Here is a 21,219-nt window from a genome sequence, read left to right on the forward strand (position 1 = left end):
CTTGCTGAAGCTTATTTTTAAAGCTAATCTTTGTCAAGCTGCTTTCAATGCGGCTATTTTTTTCTGGTCAGTTTGCTTTCTTCCTAATAGATTAAACAGTATATTTTGCAGAAAGGTCTGCTTATTATTGTTGTTTATATTTTTTGCTTGAATTGTTATTTTTAATTTTTTAAATCCTTCTCTCATTGCCTATTTAATAACTTAGCTACTTTGGTTTTAAATGAGCTGCTTACTGCCAGGACTCAACTGCTAAATGTATCCTATTTGTTCTTTGACGGATTTCACTGTTTCATCGGCTTCATTCATTTCAGCCTGGTTTACTTTTCCATCAACTTTATTTAAGGTGTGCAATGCTTTCTTAAGTTAGTTAATGTTTGTCCTATTATCCTTTGTATTATTAGAAACTTCCCTTTTTATACAGAAGTCAAGCTGATTAAACTGCTATTCCAACAGCTTAGTCGTTTTATAAACTGCTTTATGTCAGGATATATCTGCTTGGTATCACGATGAACTGCTTTCCTGGATGGTCCTGGTTTACTGCTTTCTCCGTTCTTGTCCTGCTTCCTTAACAGCTTAAACTGCTTTCCTGAATATCACTGGACTTCCTTAAAAATTGACTTCCTCTGCTTCCTCCTTTAACACACTTCCGCGCCTCGCCTCCTGCCACTCGCTCACCCACTGGTCACTTGTTTTCCCGTTTCGAAAAGCCGTTACGCTGGTTACTGGACACTTAACAACTTCAAACTTCAGCTGTAATCGCAATTCGCGTCGTAATCTCCAGTCGCCAGTGTGTACTGCTTTCTTCGCGTCTCGTTAACCACTGCGCCGGCGCGCTGTTTGCCAGCATTTTTATAAACTCTTTCGCCAGCCATTTCTGCTCGCCGCCTTAATTATTTTATCTATTTGGCTGCACTCACAATTGGCCGCGCACAATTGCAGTTGCATCAATTTGGCTTAATTTGCCTTTTGAATGCTCCCGTCAATCGCCAATCCCTCTGCATTAATATATGTATGGCTCTTCATTTTATTGAGGAACCGTCACTTTTCAGTCGGAATTCGCCCTTTGCCGCGCTCGCTGCTCCCTCGTTTTGCTCGCGAAATAGAAATATGTGCCGCATAGGTTAAATTTCATCGTGGATGTGGATCTCGCAGCTAGTGTTTTGTGGTTTTGCCATTTAAATTGAATGCGAAGCTGTAACTCTAGTTATCCGCCCGCTTTGGCGCTATTACATCACGCCTCCTCACTCACTTCTCGCTTTAACTCCATCTTCATTATGCATTCGCGAGGCGAGAGTGTTTTTTTTGTGTTTTGGTGGCTGTGCTAGGGGCTTTCATTGAGAAAAAAGCTCCACTGGTTGCTGTAAGTAAAACAATAACACAAGTAGTTACAGTTATATTTGCATGCCGACTCTTTTTTTTCCTCAAACTCAGTTGGGATACCATTTGATCATTTTACAGACAAACCTCTTTAGCTCATACTGAGTCGTTCTTTTTTTTAGAATCCAAACTAAACATTGACTATTTAATCTAAAATTGTAACTGTGGTTTTTACCTTTATCTAAAACGTGATTGTATTTGTTTAACAGTTTCACCTTACTGCTGCCAATCGAATGAAATGCTATATTTTTAAACCTCTTTAAGAAAACTGTACTCAATCTTTACTTTGAACAAGTTCGAGAAATATAAATCCGAATATCAATAATAGTATTTTTCTGCCCAAACAATAATTTTTCCCGATAATTTTGTTTGGTAATTAAAGAGTTTGTTATATAATTATATTTGATTATATATACATAAAAAAACAGTAAAATAAAAAATTTAATTGTTATACTGCCCCAACCTATAAAAAAGAAAATGTTTAAGTAGTATTTGTAATTTTCCTACAAATGTGTACTTCATCCATTTAAATAGTGGTTTCTTTTTTTGCACATTTTACTTTTTTATTTGAAAATAAAATAGTAACTGTCTATTAAAACCTTCCATATAATTTAATACAAAATAATAAATTGTTTGGAAGTTATTTAAATACACTCACTATTCAGTTTTTCTGTTTGTGAGAAATTAAACTACGAAAATTTCGTAAATAGTAAAGAAACATGTTGACGTATATGTTGATAATTTTTTTTTTTAAACACAAGGCTGATAAATTCCCAACATTAAAATTATTATAACATACGACAATAGTTATTCGTTTTTGAATATTTATCAAAGTCTTTAACTTTTGATTTTTGGTTTGAAAGGGGTTCGACTTCATAAAGCTTCACTGTGCGTTGTGTCTTCTCCAACTTGATAGTATGACTTTGATGGGGTCTGGCCATTCAAACTAAGCCGACTACTGTGTACCGTCTGCAGACCTCAAGGTTATTGCCAGGCAGATGTGGGTGGGTTGTGGGAAGGGCTTGGGGTCGGACAACCCACCTGTCTGCTCGTAAACAAATTAACAGTTTTCCATTTCGTTGCATGCAGCAATGGATGGCATGCGCAGAATTCTTAGCAGGAAATGAAATGCAGCATAAAATATGTATGTGTTTTTAATTAAATTAATTCGTGCACCGCCTGCCGCTGTCTGAGATAATCAGCTTTATTTGGTGTTGAAAGTATTTCTGTTACCTGGCCATTGTTGTCGATTTAGGAAATTACTGCGGTCTGTGTGCCCGGCGAAGCAAATAAACCAAATCGTCTCGCGCTCGCCGATGTGATATGTTCGAATCGAATCAAATCGAATTGAAATGAAGCCAAATGTAATGAGGCTGCAACAACAGCGAGGCACAACATGATTATGCAAATGCTCCGCCGCACCGCCGCACCACCACCCACCTCCCCCTTTTAGGTGGTGCTGCAGTTCGATATCGTGCGGTGGTGCGTCTATATCTAGCTATCTATCTATATATATATATCTATAAAAGCTGCATAATCGTTGCCCGTTGCATGTTGCACTCATTAATAATGGGCGCGTTTTTGTTACTGCATTTTATTGCACTTGCTAATCACGCGGAGGCCGTTATTTAATTGAGCTTGAGCGCCACCCGGCTCGCACAATCCGTCTAGTGTTTTGGCCACCTTTGTGCGTTTCGCTTCCGTTTCGCATTCGAATTGGGTTTATTTACTTTATTTTGGTGTTCCTCGTTAGCGCGCTATTTACCGCCCTCAAACTGCGTTTCGTAACGTCTTTTTTTAGGGTAGTGAATTTTGGATTTTGGGGATCTAAGAGGTTAGCTCTATATAAATTAAAAGAATTTTACAAAAATGTTCTTAATTGTGTCAAAGATATTTATCTAAATTGCAATCCAAGAAACTTGCGTAACTGATAAAAAGTTTTAAACCAACCCACATATAAATCTAACGATATATTTATGCTGGCGTGTTAGGAATTTATTGTCCTTAAATATGTAATTTTAATTTAAATGCTACGGTAAAAAATTAATAATAATTGAGAATATGTTTTCGTTCACTTATTTGACCAATGATTTTAAGTTCCTCCTAATTCTTATTTAATAAAATAAAAAAATTGCAAATGAGTAGACTATAGTTCATTTTAAAAAAGACAATTCAGGCTAAAATCTAATTCGAGAACAGTACAAAAAATATATAAATAATTAACTCAATAAAATGCAAAAACTATAGGATCCTCCTTTCTTTAATGTTCAAAAATTCTCAAACGGCAGTAAATGGATATGTATTTTTCAACTTTTATTGTACGCTTAATGGCTAGGCACAGAATCGTATTCTATGGCTGGATAAGTTTAGTTTTAGGTATAGCTCTAGTTTATTTTTCTCTACTTGCTATTTACACACACATATAACTTTGATGGGGCTTAGGACTACGGCATGAAGTAAACCAAACGAAAGTAATTCCTAGCTTCATAATTGGTATCAGTACATTTGTTTTTGGGCACTATCAGCTAGTTGTAATGCAATGAATAAATGTGGGTGCGCATTGAATGGGTCGTTCAGTCTCTCCTCTACTCAAATCCAGCCGGTTGCATGAGAAAGTGCTGTTGGCCGCTCATTGCCGGCAGCTGTATGTCCTCCATAGTCATGGATGTCTTGGGAATCTCGGGCGTTTCGCCCGATCCCGGCGGTTCGCCCTCATCGCCCTCCAGCATGGCACTGTCGAAGCTCTTGTTCAGGCGATCGTGGAACTCGGTCATGGAGATTTTCTTGAGCGCAAAGCGCTTGCCAAAGGTCTTCTTCACCTTCTGGCGGCGTTTCTTCGACAGGATCTTGTTCTTGTTCAGGCCATCGCTGAAGGATATGGCCCGTCGTAGCTTCCTGCCTCCAAACTTGACGATTCTCACTTGGCTGCTGATGGAGCACTCCTCGCTATCGTCCTCCGCATCAGCGGCATTCTCATCGCTGGGCTCCTCGAATATGGTCTCCAGATTGGTGGGCGTGAACTTCTTCATCCGCTTGGTGGTGTAAATCTTTTCGATGCTCTTGAGGGTCTGGACATTAGTGTTCAGATCCTTGCGTTGCTTCTTCTTGATGGGCTTCATGATGGCGCTGCAGACCCGGTTGAAGTTGTCCTTGGACACCCTGGCGGGCATTCTGCGTCGGGCCACGCCCGCCCGAGCCCCGAAATTGGAGCTGTGACTGGTGGATCCACTGATGCAGTCGCTGTCATCGTCATTATCCTCGCAGCGACTCAATTGAGAGTCCACATCGTCGGAGTTGTTGGAATCACTGCTGACATTATCGGATTCGGGGAGTGGTATTGATTCGGATGCATCCCGCATCTCCTCTATGTCCGACATGGCCATGTCCTTCAGTCGCCACGATAGATTTGAGCCAGACGACCTTAAATTTGGGTATTAGGGGTAGTTTCAAACAAATTGGTTCTGTACACTTACTGATTCCCGGTAAATACCACTTCCTTTGGCTGAAACGTGATCTTGGCAAAGTCGTAGACAATGTTATCCATTATTTTTACCGTTCGACTCTAGTAATCATACCTGTAAATACAAAGGGAAGCAGTTCGGAAAGATTACTTTGAAACTTATGGGTGTTAACTCCCAATCACATGATCCTAGTTTATTTTGAGGTTTTCTTTTGGCGCAACCAGAGATGGGGCGTAACAGCAGTTAAATGACATTTATATAGTTTATTTACCTGGGACAATAGTGCATTCCCTTGTTTTATTCCTTTTTTCTCTGGGCGTCTGTATGAAAAGCGGATCTTTTTCAATCCGGGGGGTAATTTATCGGCGACAAGTTTGCTCTGGATTAATCCCAAGCTGGCAAATGGTGATTTGTCTGATACGATAATAACAACGTGTACTTTTTATTCTACTTATTAATTTCCGTTCTTTTTTTTATAAAAGAGTAGAAATAATTGTTAAGTTTTGACAAAATAAACAGCTTGGGGGCATTAATGTGCTCGCCGCTTTTCCCAAACAGAATACCGTAATCACCTTGAATGAGGTTGGTCACACTCGAGCGAGCAAAGTGAATGTGGCAACGCTGGCGCTGGTTGAAGTACTTGCTAATAAACAGGGTGGCAGCACTGGTTGGTGTTAAAAACGGCCGTTAAGTTTAAAAATGACAGCCATCGTTACTTTTCAATTAATTTCAAATCTGCATTTTAAATGGCAATATAAATGTACTAAAAAAAGATTTAAATAATAAAAATTATTTGCCAAAGCAGTTTTGGGTCATATTTTAACATTTTCATATTTTAGGCACTTAAGTACCATTTTATTTTCATAATAAATCCACTCTTCACCAGCTTTCCTCAGGAGTTATCTTATCGAATATGTCAATTTATTTTGCCAAGATTTCGTTGAGTTGCCTCAAGTCCGCACACTTTGTTTTTCGTGTTCCTATCTGCAAGTTGTAAATTATGGTTTCAGCGATTCTCGCGTTTCCGGTTAGGTCGAAAGGTATAAAACAACCGCCACTGTTTGCCTTGATTCATTAAGTTCGCCAAACTTGACGAAAATGAAAGTGCTTGCTATCGTGCTCTTGGGTGTAATTGCCTCCGCCTCGGCCGCCGTCTCGGCGTTCGAGAAGCCGGTGTTCTGGAAGGACGTGCCCGTGGGCAAGGCCTCGATCGAGGGTCGCATCACCATGGGTTATCCCGCTTCTGAGGGCAAGGTGCCCTACATCGTGGGCCTGGGCTTCAGCCGGAACGGCGGCGGCACCTGGTGCGGCGGCTCGATCATCGGCAACAACTGGGTGATGACCGCCAAGCACTGCACCGACGGCATGGAGTCCGTGACCATCTACTACGGAGCTCTGTGGCGCCTGCAGGCCCAGTACACCCACTGGGTGGGAAGCGGCGACTTCATCGAGCACGGATCCGGTGACATCTCCCTCATCCGCACCCCCCACGTCGACTTCTGGTCGCTGGTGAACAAGGTGGAGCTGCCCAGCTACAACGATCGCTACAACAACTACCAGGGCTGGTGGGCCCTCGTTTCCGGATGGGGCAAGACCTCGGACGACGTCGGCGTCTCCGAGTACCTGAACTGCGTGGACGTCCAGATCGGCGAGAACTCCGTGTGCGAGAACTACTACGGCAGCTTCTCCGGCGACCTCATCTGCATCCCCACGCCCGAAAACAAGGGCACCTGCAGCGGCGACTCCGGCGGCCCACTGGTCCTCCACGACGGCAACCGCCAGGTGGGCATCGTGTCCTTCGGCTCCTCCGCCGGCTGCTTGTCCAACGGTCCCAAGGGAATGGTGCGCGTCACCAGCTACCTGGACTGGATTCGCGACCACACTGGCATCTCTTACTAACAAGTTTCTTAATAAACTTTTGTGAATTGAATATGTAACAAAATGTGTTCTTTTTCTGACTTTTTAGTAGTTTAGTAGTTTCCGAAACTAACTTCGGAGAACTTTCCAGGGACAATATCCTTTTTAATTATATAAAAAGGTGAATAAACTACTGAATCTGTCATGCTATCATGAAATATTAAAAAAAAAACGTTCTTTCGCAAAAAAATTTGTCTTGGGCATTACCTATCATTTATATATTATAATTTATGAAACGCGTATTAATTTAACAATTTTTGATTTTGCTTCTAATATTTAAAATTAATTAGCCATTAACAATTTCCAAATTTTTTTTTAAGTATGTGTTAATTAATACCTTTTTCGCTTTATATTGTAAGGAATCAGTTATGATTTTATCAAGCTTTTTTTCTTTTATATTATTTATTATATTATACAATTTATTTTAGTGCGGTATTACAAGTAGGATGAGAAAATTTTAAATCAGAATTTGTTAATAGGTTAAATAAATTGAAAATATCTCATTTTCTGCCAGTAGATGCCGTATAAATTAAAGTAGACCAGAGTCATTTGAATAAATTCTTCATCAGTTGTTATTTTATTTCATACATTCTCGAGTCATTAGTAGGAAATGCCCGTATGGTCACGGATCCAGTCCAAGTAGCTGGTCACTCGCGTCATTCCCTTGGGGCTGTTGGACAGACAACCTAGAGCGGATCCGAACGAGACGATGGCCACCTGGCGATTGCCGTCGTGGAGGACCAGCGGTCCGCCGGAGTCTCCGCTGCAGGAGCCCTTGTTCTCCGGTGTGGCGATGCACACGTGGTTGGGGGTGATGAACGTGGTGCCGTAGTGCTCTTCGCAAATGGAATTGTCGGCTATCTGGATGTCCACGCAGTTGAGGTAATCGGTCACTCCGCTGGAATCGGAGGTGCTGCCCCATCCCGAAAGCAGGCCCCACCAGCCGTAGTAGTTGTTGTAGCGATCCTCGAGCCGGGGCAGCTCCACCTTGTCGACCAGCGACCAGAAGTCCACGTGGGGAGTGCGGATCAGGGCGATGTCGTTGTGAAGAGTGCCGGTGTTGTAGGCCTCGTGCTGCACGAAGTCCGAGGAAACGTGGGTGAACTGCGGCTGGTTGCGCCACACTCCGCCGTAGCCGATGGTCACGGAGCTGGCTCCGTTGGTGCAATGGGCGGCGGTTAGGACCCACTCGTGGCCAATGATGGAACCGCCGCAGATCCAGGCTCCTCCACTGCCATTATCGAAGCGCAGGGTCACGATGTAGGGAACCTTTCCCTCGTACGCAGGATATCCATTGGTGATGCGTCCGCTTATCTTCCTGCCCACGGGCATATCCTTTACGGGAACGGGGCTTTCCAGAGCCGCCGACAAGGCAAACACCGAGATTAACAGAACTCCTAGGACTCTCATGGTGCGAACACTGTTCTCACTTGAAATAATTCAAGTTGAAGCACTGCCTTATATAGGCGTTTGTATCTTTTATTACCATATATTCGCAATCAGTTAAGTCCAAAATTTACAAACTCCTTCGCTTTGGTCAATGCAGTCGTATTTTAGCGATGATTTAAAAACATTTGATTAGGCTGAGAAATAATCGAATCCAACATCTTATCTTCAAAACAAAGAGTTCAACCATTCTTATCGAGCAAGTATTATAATTATTGACTTACTGATTAATTTTAATGATAATTTTTAAAAATTTAACTAACTGTTTTAATGGAGTCCCAGTAATACCCAAGATATACAAATATCTATGATACACATTATTAAAACTATTTGTTTTCTTAGAATTTATCTACTTTAAAAGAATAAAAAAATACTTCGACGAAATAAATGATTTTTTTCTGTTTTATTTTGTGTAATATTTATTAAATTATTTTTAAAGGCTATCCGTGGTGTTTCAGTAATATTGAGCGACTCGAAGAAGTAGCTAAATTATATTTCTTTGCTATAAAAGGCATTTCTCTTCTTTCTCAGCCAATTTACAACATTTTATTTTTAGAAGAATAATAACAGAAGGATTGATTTTTGGCAATGCTTTATTTTCGAATTAAAATGGTACCCTTACTCGTGCTCAGCCTTGGTATGCTTCCGGATCCAGTCCAGGAAGTAGGACACGCAGGTGAAGCCGGTTGGAGCCCCAACTTCGCAGCCGAAAATCGACCCGAAGGAGGTGATGCCGACTTGGACGCCATTCACGACCAGCGGACCGCCGGAGTCGCCTCTGCAGGTGGAAGACCCCTTTTCGGTGTTGATGCAGACGTTCCTCTCGGTCACCACCGAGGTTCCATAGTAATTTGAGCACTCAATGTTCGGGATTATGGGCGCCTTGGCGATCTGTAGCGTTTCATGGATTGAGGTGGAGCTATCGGAGATCAGGCCGAATCCTGAGATTTGGGCGGTCTTGCCCTCGTGGGCATCGCAGTTGCTGGCTTTCTTCGGAAGTGCGATTTTGTTGATCAACTCCGTAAAGTGGTGGACGGGGGTCCTGACTAACGCGATGTCATTGCGCAGATTGTACGGGTTGTAGCTTTCGTGCGTCGTAAGCTCGCTGCCATCGACCACGATAATAGTGGCAGAGCCGAGTTTGGCGGAGCCCTCATAGATGAAAACAAAGGACGCACTGTGCAGGAAGGAATTTACAGAGTTTAAAATTAGATTCGAGGAATTTCCGATCGAAAGTCAGTTCCCTGTGTCCTAGAAACTCCTTTAAGGATTAAAAAGGATATATCTAACTTGGGAAGATCGAATAAATATTTCGATACACTAAGCGAGGAAATACTTAAATTGTTTTACTATTGCACATGGTACATGTATAGCCTTTATTTCTTTTCTTTAAGATATGAAATCACGTAGACATTTTTTTCAGTAATCGCAGAATGCTTGATTTTTGAAAATGCTTTGAATTAGTGGTTCTTAAAGTCTGACCAAAAATTGGCTTTTAGAAGTATTAACAATTATATTTAAATTATTTTATATCACTTCTCCAAGTTGTCCAAGTTTAAGTCTAGTTGTCTAAGTTAAGAATTTAACTTCCAAAAATTTTTTGAGATTTCTGGGTGAACCATGATAGAAACCATTTATAGAAAAAGAAAGTATGAAGTGGGATTTTAAAATGTATCTCTTAAAGTACATTCATTTTCTATTTTTGATGAAGTTTCCCCCCGTTCGGTTACCCACCCGATGGTGCAATGGGCAGCAGTCAGCACATGTTCCTTGTCGATGAAGGAGCCACCGCACCACCAGCCACTGCCGCTGTCGTCGAAGAAGGCCATTCCCACCTGGTAAGGAACCTCGCCGTCGACGGCATCCCTCCCGTTGATGATACGATTTTGGATGGAGAGACTGCGCACTCGATCTCGGGGATGCACTGGAGTTCCCTTGGGCAGAACGCCGGCGGAGACGGAGGCCAGAGCCAGGAGGAGAACTACGAACACTTTCATTTCAAACATGTCACTTATGTCTCTCTGCAATATTCTTCAGTCTTTATATACCCATTTTGAGTTCTTTCTTCTGTACAACGAATTTAATGGGAGCTATAAATTTTATCGTTAGGTTTGTTCGGGTTCAGGACATTTTATCAGCTGGCGATACGACGCTTCGATGTCTGAATCATGTTATTGCGATTAAAGCGATTTAAAATGTATCTTGATAAGTTCTTACCTTCTAATCGTTCAACGTTCGAGAGTCGTTTGCCAAATAAGTTTATAATTTATGATCTTAAGAATAAAGAAACGGGTAGATTATTATAATTTTGAAAAGCTGAAAAGTATGCTAAAAAAAATGAATTTATAATGTTTCTACAAAACTACTAACTTTTGGGTCTAATTGGATCTTAGTAGAAATCGTATTTTAATTATTGTGAATTTATCTTTATGTGGCAATACCCAGATATTTAAAGCCATAGTAGACGGCACTGACAAAAAATTAAAGAGAGTGTTCTAATGAGTCCCAATTTGGTCAGAAAGCCGAGAAGTCCTCAACCACCGCAAATCGATATATATAAATATTATTTTTTTCTGAATTATATCAAAGTTATTATAAAATGCAGCTTAAACGGTTCTTTAGGACAATCCTTAAAAAGTTAAAGCGGCGCATATAAAAAAAGACAAAGAAATACAACGAATTTGGTCCATCGCGAGCTTACTAAACCTTGTACAATAAAAATTCTTTGATTTTGTGATAATACATTCATGGAATAAATTTAGGCTGAAAAGCATTTAAAAAAGTTAAGAAAATCCAGTTTCTCTATTTTAATCTAAGACTGAGGAATTATCTATACTTCAGGAAAAATAAGATATTTTTCTGGAGAAGTATGAATATGCAGCCTAAATATTCCCAAAAAATCGAAATTCTTTGTTTAAATCAATAGTCGTATTTATTTGAAGAGTGCATTGCCTTAGATGCCGGAGTTCTCCTTGATCCAGTCCAAGTAGCTGGTCACACGGGTGAAGCCAGCCGGGGCACCGGACTCGCAGCCAGCGCTGGACACGAAGGAGGTGACGCCGATGAGGATCTTGGAGCTGGCCAGGACCAGGGGGCCGCCGGAGTCGCCGTTGCAGGTGGAGGTCTTGTTGGGGGTGGCGATGCAGATCACCTTGGAGGTGGCGATCAGAGAGCCGTAGGTGCTCTGGCAGGTGGCCACGGACACCACCTCGAAGGTCTCGTACTGCAGGGAGTTGGACACGGAGGAGGCGGCGTCGGAGGTCTTGCCCCATCCGGAGGCGATGGCCTTCTGGCCGGAGTAGGTCGAGTAGCTGCTGGCGATGGCGGGCAGCTCAACGTTCCTGATGTAGGTGGTGAACACCACCGACGGGGTCTTGATCAGCGAGATGTCGTTCCTCAGCACCACGGAGTTGTAGCTGGTGTGCTGCTTGAAGTTCGAGCTGGCGACGGTCTGGGTAAGCTTGGCCTGAGTGCGGACGGTGGCGCCGTAGTAGATGGTCACGGCGGAGGCACTGCATCAGAGAGATAGCCATGAGTCAGGGGATTATTTTTATAGTGAGCGAAATCCTTATCAGGATTATTATCATGATTACAAAGCAAATAACTCATTAAACTGATTGTATTTTCCACTCTTTTTGAAAACAAAATGCTTTTAGAAGAGTTTCTTCTAAATTTACAACATAGTCTTGTCAATAATAAAAAATAAAATTAATTAATTAAGCAACTGCACGCTAGCAATAATATGATTAAATTGAAGAACATACCGAGTATTTTCAATTTTGGTTGCATTTTCTTTACTTTTTCAGAAGGATTTTTATAAAATACTTTAAAAACCTAAATCAAACTATTCGTAAATTATTATATCAGATCCTTCGGTTTTTTGAGCAGCTTACTTTGAAGTTTTAAAAAGTAAACAAATTTGTACCCTAAAAAATGGGGAACTACTTACCCATCGGTACAGTGGGCAGCGGTCAGCACCCACTCGTTTCCGATGATGGAGCCACCGCACCACCAGCTGCCGCTGGAGCTGGCGAAGCTGAGTCCCACCTGGTAGGGGAACTCGCCCTCGGAGGCGGTCAGGCCGTTGGTGATGCGGCCCTGGATGGAGGGCACGGCGGGCAGGTCACGGGGGTGAACTGGACGCTGCTGGGGCAGCAGACCGGCGGAGGCGGTGGCCAAAGCCAAAGCGAAGACAACAAGCACTTTCATGGTGGTCGAAGAACGAATGCTTCTCCACCGGACACAACGCCACTTATATACCAGTCCATTGGGCCTGGTTATCGGCGGCCGGGCCTCTTGTATTCCGACCAAGTCATTTCTGTTTATGCGCGTGAAACTTCTTATCAGTCGAGTTTTTTTTAGTTTAGTTTTTTATTTTCAGCCCGAGAGGATGTAGTGCTACTTATCGGCTCTGATTGACCGAATCCAAAAAAAAAGTATCTGCTGTTATCGGAGTAGTGGGAAACCGCGGAGATTACACACAGCAGGCTTTCAATTAAACGCACTTCACAGGCGAACAGGCGGCAGACGTCGCGCACTCGAGTGATAAGTGATAAGTGATAAGCATAGATTTGGCTAAATGATGACCGTGCTTTTGTGGCCCAAAACGGACGACTTTGGCTGACTTTTGCACTGCTAGAAAGTGTATATTTAGCGGGGAAAACCGGCTAAACGAAATCGCCATAATCGAATTATTTGATTCTTATTAGAGCCATCGATCAGAAATTGTTTACGGTTCCTCTCAGCGAATGGAGTGGGTGAAATTCCCAGTTTATGGGAATTATCTGATGGTCGGCCCCAAATCATATTAACCATACGCAGTGGTGTGCCAAAGTCGCCAACTCATTCGGGGGCGAGCAGATGACAGTGGCAAGTTGCTTGAATCTGGCAAAATTGAAATCAAATCGCCTTACGTGTCGGGCATGCAAAGCAAACCGGATTTGGGAGTCCGGAGCAGACTCCTGCCGGACACTAGCACATAAAAACAATTCATTGCCTTTGCCTTTCATGCTGACACATGTAGTGTGTAGTAGTTGCTTCCGCCCAGTGGCAGTGACTTTTGTGGGCCACTGTGCGTGTCTGGGCCATAAATGCCGAGCTGAAAATAGATTTTCTCTTAAAGTGTGGGTGAACACTTAGCCAGGGGAATTTTTCATTTATTTAATCCCTATATTAACTGCATTTTATTGATTTTCCTTCGCCATTCGTTTTGTTTACTCAGCACTGCTGAGCGTTTTTATGGCTGCTCCTTTCGCTGATTGCGGGAAAATTCGCTTCTTTTGTCTCTGTCTCTCAGGAGGAACAAAGGAAACTAATTTTCTTGAAATATTTGCTCTCATTGTTGGTTGAGCACCAGTTTTAAAGCAAACCGAAAAAAAGGTCGCACTTTAAATTGCTGGCAGAGACGTATGTAATACACTTATATATAAATGTATATTACGTATACGTAATGCGCTCACCCGACACACACGCTTATTAGACGCATATCCGGCTGCGACAACGACAGCCTGAACAACAATGTCCAGTCCTTTTGGAAAGAAGGAAACTCCTGCTTGTTCAACCAGTTGCGTAGAAGGGGAGCAAGGAGTAAAAGGATCCGAATATTCATCAGAAGGCTACTACGCCTCTGGCCCAAGTGAAAATAAACACAGTTGGGGTAAAAATAATAGCAGACAAGATGGCTTTTATAAAAATCTTAAGATTCTGTCACCATATTGTACCCTAAGTTGAATAGTTACTAAAAAATTAACAATTTTATAATTATAAACAATTGATTATTAACAATGCAAATATAAAATCAATTTCACGACAGATTCTTAGGATTAGCTTTTTGGCTCTGTTCAAGATCCTTCATGAAGTATAAAAGGTAAAATAAATTTTTAAGGTGTGGTTTTTTGATAAGGTCTAAAACATTACCAACTCTTTCAAGACTTTGTCGAGGTCTAGCAAAACTGATATTTTCTTATGACCAAGAATCAGTTACCCAGAAATCGAGATAAAAAATAATAGACAAGAAAACAGAAAATAGACATAAACAACGAAACACATAATTAACACTTTAACATGTTGAGTGTAATATTCTTAATCAGGAATACATCACACTACACCAAAAAATAAACTCTCATTTGCTTAATTAAACTAATGTAAGTTAATTAATTTGTATTTAAAGTAAAAATGTTATTGCTTTGAAGCGAGTCTTATAAATTTGTAGCTTTAGGATTTGTAGTTCTAGAGAATCTTTAATAATAACTTTGATCAACCTTTAAATATATTATTTAGAATCCTTAATGCTAATATTCTGAGTTAAGCTGTATGTGAGTACAAGTATCCTTAGGAAGGCATTTGAAATGTCCCCCAGCGTTCGCTCTCCTTTGACGAGGAAAAGGAAAAGGACGAGACGACGACGACAAACAAGATTGCAGCAATAAAATTTCGACAAGTGAACAACAAATGATAAACGAAGCAGCAGCTTGGGATAAAAAGCAGCAGCGGCAGCGAAAGGAGCAGCTCCCCAAGAGGTCAGTTGGGGAGCACTTGAAATGCTGGTGGCTGGCCATGGATTCCATCCGGCTCACTTCAGCTGAGTTTGGCCCTCTCCGGGGCAACCATCTAATGTGAGCCGCATCGATTACGCTTCCACTGCCACTCGGATTGTGTGTTTTGGCTGTCGCCATTCCCCCAATCCAATAATGTTGTACAGGGCACTTGCAAAAATTCGTATAAGAGCTGAAATATATTTACCAAGTTAGTTAGTTAGAAACCGTTTCAAAAGTCAGTAGCTCAGAAAAATACTTAGAGTAAAATAAGTATGACTTAAATTCTCATAAGGGTTCTCCATAGAGTTAAGGCAAACAGAAAATATATATCAAAATTTATGGGGCATCTAAAAATAAGAATTTAAGTGAGAAGTAATATGCTTAGCTTACAATCTTTTAGTTTTGCTTATGACTGATATTGGAAACTTAAAGCCTTGCAAACAAAGTTTTTCTTTATACAAATGATGGTTACTTAACGAGCTATGATTTATGTAAGTATAAGGCTTTAAACAGCTAAAAATTATAAAAATTACTCTACTTTACACACCCCTACATTTTGCTCAGTGTGGAAAAGAACGGTCAGATGAGTTTTTTGTGTTAAATTGTCATGAAAATGCCGCTGTGCCAGTGGTCAGCTCAAGAAATCCGTCTCCGAGTCCTTGTTGACCAGAATTAATGACAACTGTCTGGCCCAGCTGACCCGCCTCATCCGCCTCATCCGCCCACTTTCTCCCATCCACTTGGCTCAGTCGCTGATGACTTATCACAGGGAACTATGTCTATTTCCTGCTATAATTCAAATTGCTTTTGGGGATGTCAACAGCAGCCGCCTCATTAATCATGCCTCCTGGGATGGTCTCACATTGCGTATGAGTAATGTGTTCGCCAGCCACCTTCTTTGCAGATCCCAAAACTTGCCATCAACTTATCGCCTTATTTTATATGTACCATCCCATTTTCAAGATGTTACCTATGCTGCTGCAAATGCATTGGATAACTTTGCTTTTTATTTTTTTTGAAAATGCAATTTGCCATTGCACTTGGGTTGTAAGTAGAGATGTTAGCGTGACTCACGTTTTTCTGCCACCCTACTACACACCCCACTCCCGCCTTTGTGACCCAAGTTAACCCCAGGACTTAGCAGGTCCCGGGACTTGGTCAAAGTTTTGTGTTGCAGTTTGTCAACTCGTTTTTAATGCGCGATGTATTGAAAAAGTTTGATTAGGGAGCAGCTGGCAGACTGAGGAGCTCTTTCCAAGTCTCGACTCCACCTGAGTGCAATTTTCGACCGTAAAACTTGATAAAAAGGGAGCTTAGTTGCGAAAGAGTGACGGAAAGCGGTAGTCAACATAGCGCATACGCCATGTTGTCAGTATTGGGATACCCCAATACACTGACTTCGAACAACTGTCAATATTCTGACACAAATCCGACGAACAGACGACAAACACAAGTGGCCACCATTAAATTTTATGCGCAGGGATCAAACTAAGTTATTATATGGGAATACATAAATGTAAATATATATATCGAGTTGGCTGGCCAAATATTTGAGAAAAACGCAGAGCGAGGACATTTTTAGCTGGCTCTGTGATTTTCTATCAATAAGCTGACGGCATCCCGTCGGCTTTTGCATATGAGAAGGCTCAGTCTTTTTCCAGCTCGAAATATATAAATATAAATTCCTGCCATGCAAACAAATCCTTTTCGATAGATTGCTTTTGGCTCTCCTTTTTTTTCGCCGCCGTCGCTTTTATTATTGTGTGCCAACGCCAAGGATTTTTGTCTACTACGACAATTGGATTTTCACGGAGCGAAGGGCGAATTTGGGGGGATTGTTGGAGGCGAAACAAGAACGTGTCCCCATCGGAGGTGGTACTTGTCTGCTTATTGGCATTGGCACATCCAAAAAAAATGATTCCGCTCGGGCCGTATCAATGACTTCTGAATACTCACTGTGGATTCCCATTGTTCCGGGCAATATTCTTGGCATCGAATATTGCAACTTTTCCTTTGTATATTTGCAGTGTCTTGTCTGGCAGAATTTGAATGCAGTCTGATGTTTTGTACCCGGGGTAGGAGAATAGTTAATATCCTGTGCAGATTGTTCATTCAGTCGGGAATCTCTTTTGTTGGGACTTCATTAATGCCTCAAATTTATGCGATCCTCTTTTGAAATATCTCCGCATTCCGCTTGATGTAATGTTTTGGGCCTTGTTGTGTCGGAAAATATATAACTACTCATCAAATTTTAGTATGCAAATATTTATATGAATATGCAGCTGGGGCTGGGAAATGCTTTATAGCTTATAAACATTTTGTTTGCCAATATTTTTTTTGTGTTTTGCCTTGTTGTGCCGTGCCGTAGTTGCTCTTGTTGTAATTTCGGTTTATTGTTTTCTATATATTTTTCTGCTTGAACGCACTAAAAGCCACTCCACTGCCAGTCAACCATTCAATCCACCTTCCTCTGGACGGGTTCCTCCCATATTTCCTCCTCGATTCAGGCATTTGTTTGCTTTATGTCTTTATTTTGTGCCCTGCCGGAGGAGCAAAGTATTATTATTTTTTGCCCTACTCTCCATGCCGTTTTCCTCCTTTTTTACTGAGTGATGGCTCTAGGTAATGCCAGGATTCTAGCATGGAGGCATGGGGATTTCGGTGAGTGCTCTCTGAGCGGCTTTGCATATGGCCCTGAGTGTGTGGACTATCTACTTGATATGTGCTGGGAACTTTAGGTGAAATTTTTTCACAAAACCAGGGATGTGTCAATTATTGTTGTTACCGTTTGTTGGCCTAAAAGCAAACGCATTTCTTTAAGTATTTCTCGAGTTCTATATATAGTCAGAAGTAAGCCATTAACTTTTCCCGTCAATCAATTGTCACTCCCAAAGGGAAAACAAAAAGCAGGAAAAAAGGAAACATGAAAACAAAAGGCACGAGACCATGACAAGACATTTTACTTCCATGTGAATGGAATGAAATTAAGAGAAAAGGGGAAGTTGTTTTCGACAGATGAAACAGTTGACTGTGGATTGCTCTAACAAGTGAGGATACTTCTGGTACATATGTATATGATATCATTTTGTTGGTTAAAGTATTAAGTTATTAAAGTAGACACTAACGAAATTGTAGACACTTTTATCAATAGGAAACTTACAAGCTGTAGCTGATAAATATGATTTTTGTCTGGAACTGTATCACAATCAAATGATCTTTAACTTAAAAGGTATTAAGATAACAGAAAATACCCTCTTCTGCTTTTGATAAAATTAAAAATAATATTACCTCCTACTGAAATTAGTAATAAGTGTGATCTTAATTATAAGTTATAAAAGAAATTCAAAGTGTTAAAAATAAGTATTATCTTATCTATAGGAAAGTATTATTTGAATATGAATGAATTGCATAAATATAATTATTATCTTATCAATAAATAAACTCGGCAAATGACTTTTCCATTGTGAATAATAATACTTAAATATTTTAGACCATTTTGATTATAAAAGTATCAAAATAAGAAAAGCTTTTGATGCAGATAAAATATAAAGTTTTATAATAAGCAAGTTAAATGTTAGGCAACCATGGTTTTGAATTAAATAGGAACCTCTTGGAAATCTGCAGTCTTCTCAGTTCATCAAACGAACCCACTTGGAGCAGAACAAGTATTGCCACTCCATCAGCAGTCAAGGTAAATAGCAAACCACCCAAAACTCTTTGTCTCCGGGTCCAAACAAAAAACCAGCGAACTTTGCCGTCAAGTCATTGTGGTGGATGCTGAGTGAACTTGTTTCGGGCGTTGGTGGTTCAAGTGGAGCCACCAGCAGAGCCACACCGAGACCCGAGTGTTGTTTGGATTTCATTATACAATTATCTTGTTACCAGAAATAATGGTGTCGGGCCGGGCAACATGCCAAAAGCATTCAATGAGCCTGATGCGCCTTCCACTTGCCCCTCAACTTTCCTCAGTGGGTGGATGGTTGGAGTGCCAGTCAGTCAGTCAGTCAGTCAGTTATCCCAATCCAAGTCCAACCCAACCCAACCCAATCTCATCCAGATCCACAGACACACACATGTGGGGAAGCCGGATGCTGAGCGCGTTAGGAAAAGCAGGAAGTCATTAGCCGAAAAAACTCTGGTGATGGCGGTTCCAACTGGGGTGGTTTAAGCGGGGGGAAGGGAAAGCGCCAGTAATGCGATAAATAAATGAAAATGTTTGAGTTAAATGAATTAAGTGTGCGATACTCTCCGAGTGTGTGTGCTCGTTGGTTTTGGAATGGGGCTTTTTTGTTAGAAACACTTTCTGTGTTGGCCTGTCATCGCAAGTGACTTGGGGTTGTTAAGTGCTAGAGCAATAGTAATTGTTGGGCGCTTAATTAGCCGAACATCATTCAAAGTGTCACAGGCACACGGTGAACTAAGGGGTTAAGAAAATGCCAGTCAAAGTTTGTCGAAGTTAACTTATTTCTCAAAGTATATCTTAAACATCAGTCATGCTTACTTTCCCCATGTGGTGACCCCGAAATTCTGAAGTGATTTAGCTAAGCGGTTAAGAAAATGTCAATCTAGGATTGAACAAAGTGCTCTACGAAACTTAAATGTCAAAGAAAACCACAAATATAATTGAAACCAATTAACTTGATAATTTGGCTACGAAAATTTGTTGGTCAGTCTGACCAAAGTTCTTTTCCTAATTAACTTAAGTCTCATATTGCTGGTCATCATCATAAACATCATTATGGCTAAAACTATTTGAAGTTAAGCATTTTTTTGGCATGTGGTGACCCCGAAATGCTGAGCTTGCGAATTTGTAAAAGTCCTTTTTCCTTTTTCGATTTTTTGGGTTGGCTGATTTCGACTCCACTTAATTAATTATGTAGCGAATCATGGCCCCACCAAAAATCGTTAATTAAGTTGATTGCTTTGAATTGGCTGGCATTTATTAGCCAGGATTGCGTTGTTGACCCGCCAGTCGAAAAGTCCCAACCCCCGTCCCTTTAGTTGGCCATAATTGATGAGCTGACAGTTCGTTAATTGATTTTGCTCTGTGATTAGAGCTCCACACGATGGGAGAATTGATCTTATTAGCTGCCACATGAAACGGAGCTAAATATTCTATTGGTGGGAACTGGGTCAGAGGCTAAGAGCCTTGGCCAAAAGGTGCCAGGCCATAAATAAGTAAATTAAAGTCAATGCAAATTTCGGCTGCACAGTTTCTGTTTGTCTGTGTCCGCAGGCTGGCAAAATATTTGACAAAATAGACCGAATCAAACAGAACCACTTGACCAACTGACTGTCATTCGAAAACCAACAAAATGCCCCAAAACGAAGTTCACTTCAATCAGGAGGAAAACGAATTTTGTGGCCAAGAAAGAGGCGAACTTTAGGGCGTTCAATCAGATAAATGCAACTGGGCAAAGTGGATTTTAAATAAAAAACTTTGGCCATAAGCACTCGTCGTCCGTTTTCAGGGTTGACATTTTAACTAACTTTGCCTACATTCGCATACCCACAGTGACAACTATAGTAACTTCTGTGTTTTTTTATTTCGGGGGTTATGTATGATATTTTGTCATATCTAAACCACAGAATACGAGTGCAGGAAACTTTTTGTGCTGTCATAAATTTCCGCAATGCAAACATTTATCAGCACGGCTGGACCCCTTAACCCTCGGGTGGGAGTTGGGGGTTGGACGTTCCCGCATCCACTTTCAAGCTCAGCTGCTGCTATTTTCCCTGACTGACTTTGTTATGTCTCTGGATGTGGATGTGTTTCTGGCTTTGGTTCCTGTTTTTGTCTGCTTCTCTGCTTTTTGTCGTTTGGCTCGTGTTGAGTAAATGCTTTTTATGCGGAACCGCAGGAACATCTGGGCAGGATTGGTTTTTAGGCACCACCTGCTATACATTCACATGTGATGTCCTTACACTGCTAGAAAAGTTCATACTTGGCCCTGATTCCTGCTGAAAAAGTTGTAGAATTAAATTTTATGGCCTGAAAATAAAAAGTGCTACAATTGAAGCAACAACTTTAGTCATTTATTTAAATGCCTCGTAATAATTTAAGTGTTGACATATTGTCTGCGTTTTTCTTTTTAACTTTCACTTGAGGGAAACTTTTTCCTTTTGTTTTTTTCCAGCTGCTTCTGAAGTTTTGAGCTTTTATTGTGTCGCTTGGCAATTTAATGAATTTTAATGAGAAGTTATTCGGCGAGAGCAAGTAACAGATTGGCTTTTAAAGCCCCAGCCTTTCACTTTTGATTGTACTTTTTATGACAATATGTAATATTTTTAAATTCTGAGAGTAGTCGCTATTAAATTGTTACTAATAGTAGGGTATTATAATTTCAGTCAGCTGTAAAGGGCACAATTTCGGCCCTATATATATATATATATTCTTGATCAGTACCACCTCACGAGTCAAACTAGCCATGTCCGTCTGTCCGTTTTATGCAAACTAGTCCTACAGTTTAAAAGCTATTTGA

At 41.0% G+C, this 21,219-nt stretch overlaps 5 protein-coding genes across 5 annotated transcripts; 1 reads left to right on the top strand and 4 right to left on the bottom strand.

Annotated features, from left to right (window-relative positions):
• Positions 1–3,544: 3,544 nt before the first annotated feature.
• Positions 3,545–5,391, bottom strand: LOC108047583 (protein tantalus). The gene is made up of 3 exons (XM_017127824.2): positions 5,110–5,391; positions 4,851–4,952; positions 3,545–4,797 (listed from the first exon to the last, which is right to left on the bottom strand). Exons 2-3 carry the CDS (start codon positions 4,919–4,921, stop codon positions 3,963–3,965), a joined length of 906 nt encoding a protein of 301 aa, XP_016983313.1. The 5' UTR covers positions 4,922–4,952; positions 5,110–5,391; the 3' UTR covers positions 3,545–3,962.
• A 514-nt stretch (positions 5,392–5,905) lies between these two features.
• On the top strand, positions 5,906–6,775 carry LOC123037440 (serine protease 1). Its single transcript, XM_044458104.1, has one exon. The coding sequence runs from the start codon at positions 5,937–5,939 to the stop codon at positions 6,735–6,737; it is 801 nt and encodes a 266-aa protein (XP_044314039.1). The 5' UTR covers positions 5,906–5,936; the 3' UTR covers positions 6,738–6,775.
• A 507-nt stretch (positions 6,776–7,282) lies between these two features.
• LOC108047581 (serine protease 1) lies at positions 7,283–8,167 on the bottom strand. Its single transcript, XM_017127822.2, has one exon. It carries the CDS (start codon positions 8,163–8,165, stop codon positions 7,356–7,358), a length of 810 nt encoding a protein of 269 aa, XP_016983311.1. The 5' UTR covers positions 8,166–8,167; the 3' UTR covers positions 7,283–7,355.
• A 652-nt stretch (positions 8,168–8,819) lies between these two features.
• LOC108047579 (brachyurin-like) lies at positions 8,820–10,522 on the bottom strand. Its single transcript, XM_044457694.1, has 3 exons — positions 9,889–10,522; positions 9,738–9,762; positions 8,820–9,378 (listed from the first exon to the last, which is right to left on the bottom strand). Exons 1-3 carry the CDS (start codon positions 10,205–10,207, stop codon positions 8,820–8,822), a joined length of 903 nt encoding a protein of 300 aa, XP_044313629.1. The 5' UTR covers positions 10,208–10,522.
• A 588-nt stretch (positions 10,523–11,110) lies between these two features.
• On the bottom strand, positions 11,111–12,413 carry LOC108040580 (serine protease 1-like). The gene is made up of 2 exons (XM_017118084.2): positions 12,151–12,413; positions 11,111–11,713 (listed from the first exon to the last, which is right to left on the bottom strand). The coding sequence occupies exons 1-2, from the start codon at positions 12,408–12,410 to the stop codon at positions 11,155–11,157; spliced, it is 819 nt and encodes a 272-aa protein (XP_016973573.1). The 5' UTR covers positions 12,411–12,413; the 3' UTR covers positions 11,111–11,154.
• Between the last annotated feature and the right edge of the window lie 8,806 nt (positions 12,414–21,219).

The sequence above is a fragment of the Drosophila rhopaloa genome, unplaced genomic scaffold (assembly GCF_018152115.1).
Source record: "Drosophila rhopaloa isolate 14029-0021.01 unplaced genomic scaffold, ASM1815211v1 contig_163, whole genome shotgun sequence".
Lineage (NCBI taxonomy): Eukaryota > Metazoa > Arthropoda > Insecta > Diptera > Drosophilidae > Drosophila > Drosophila rhopaloa.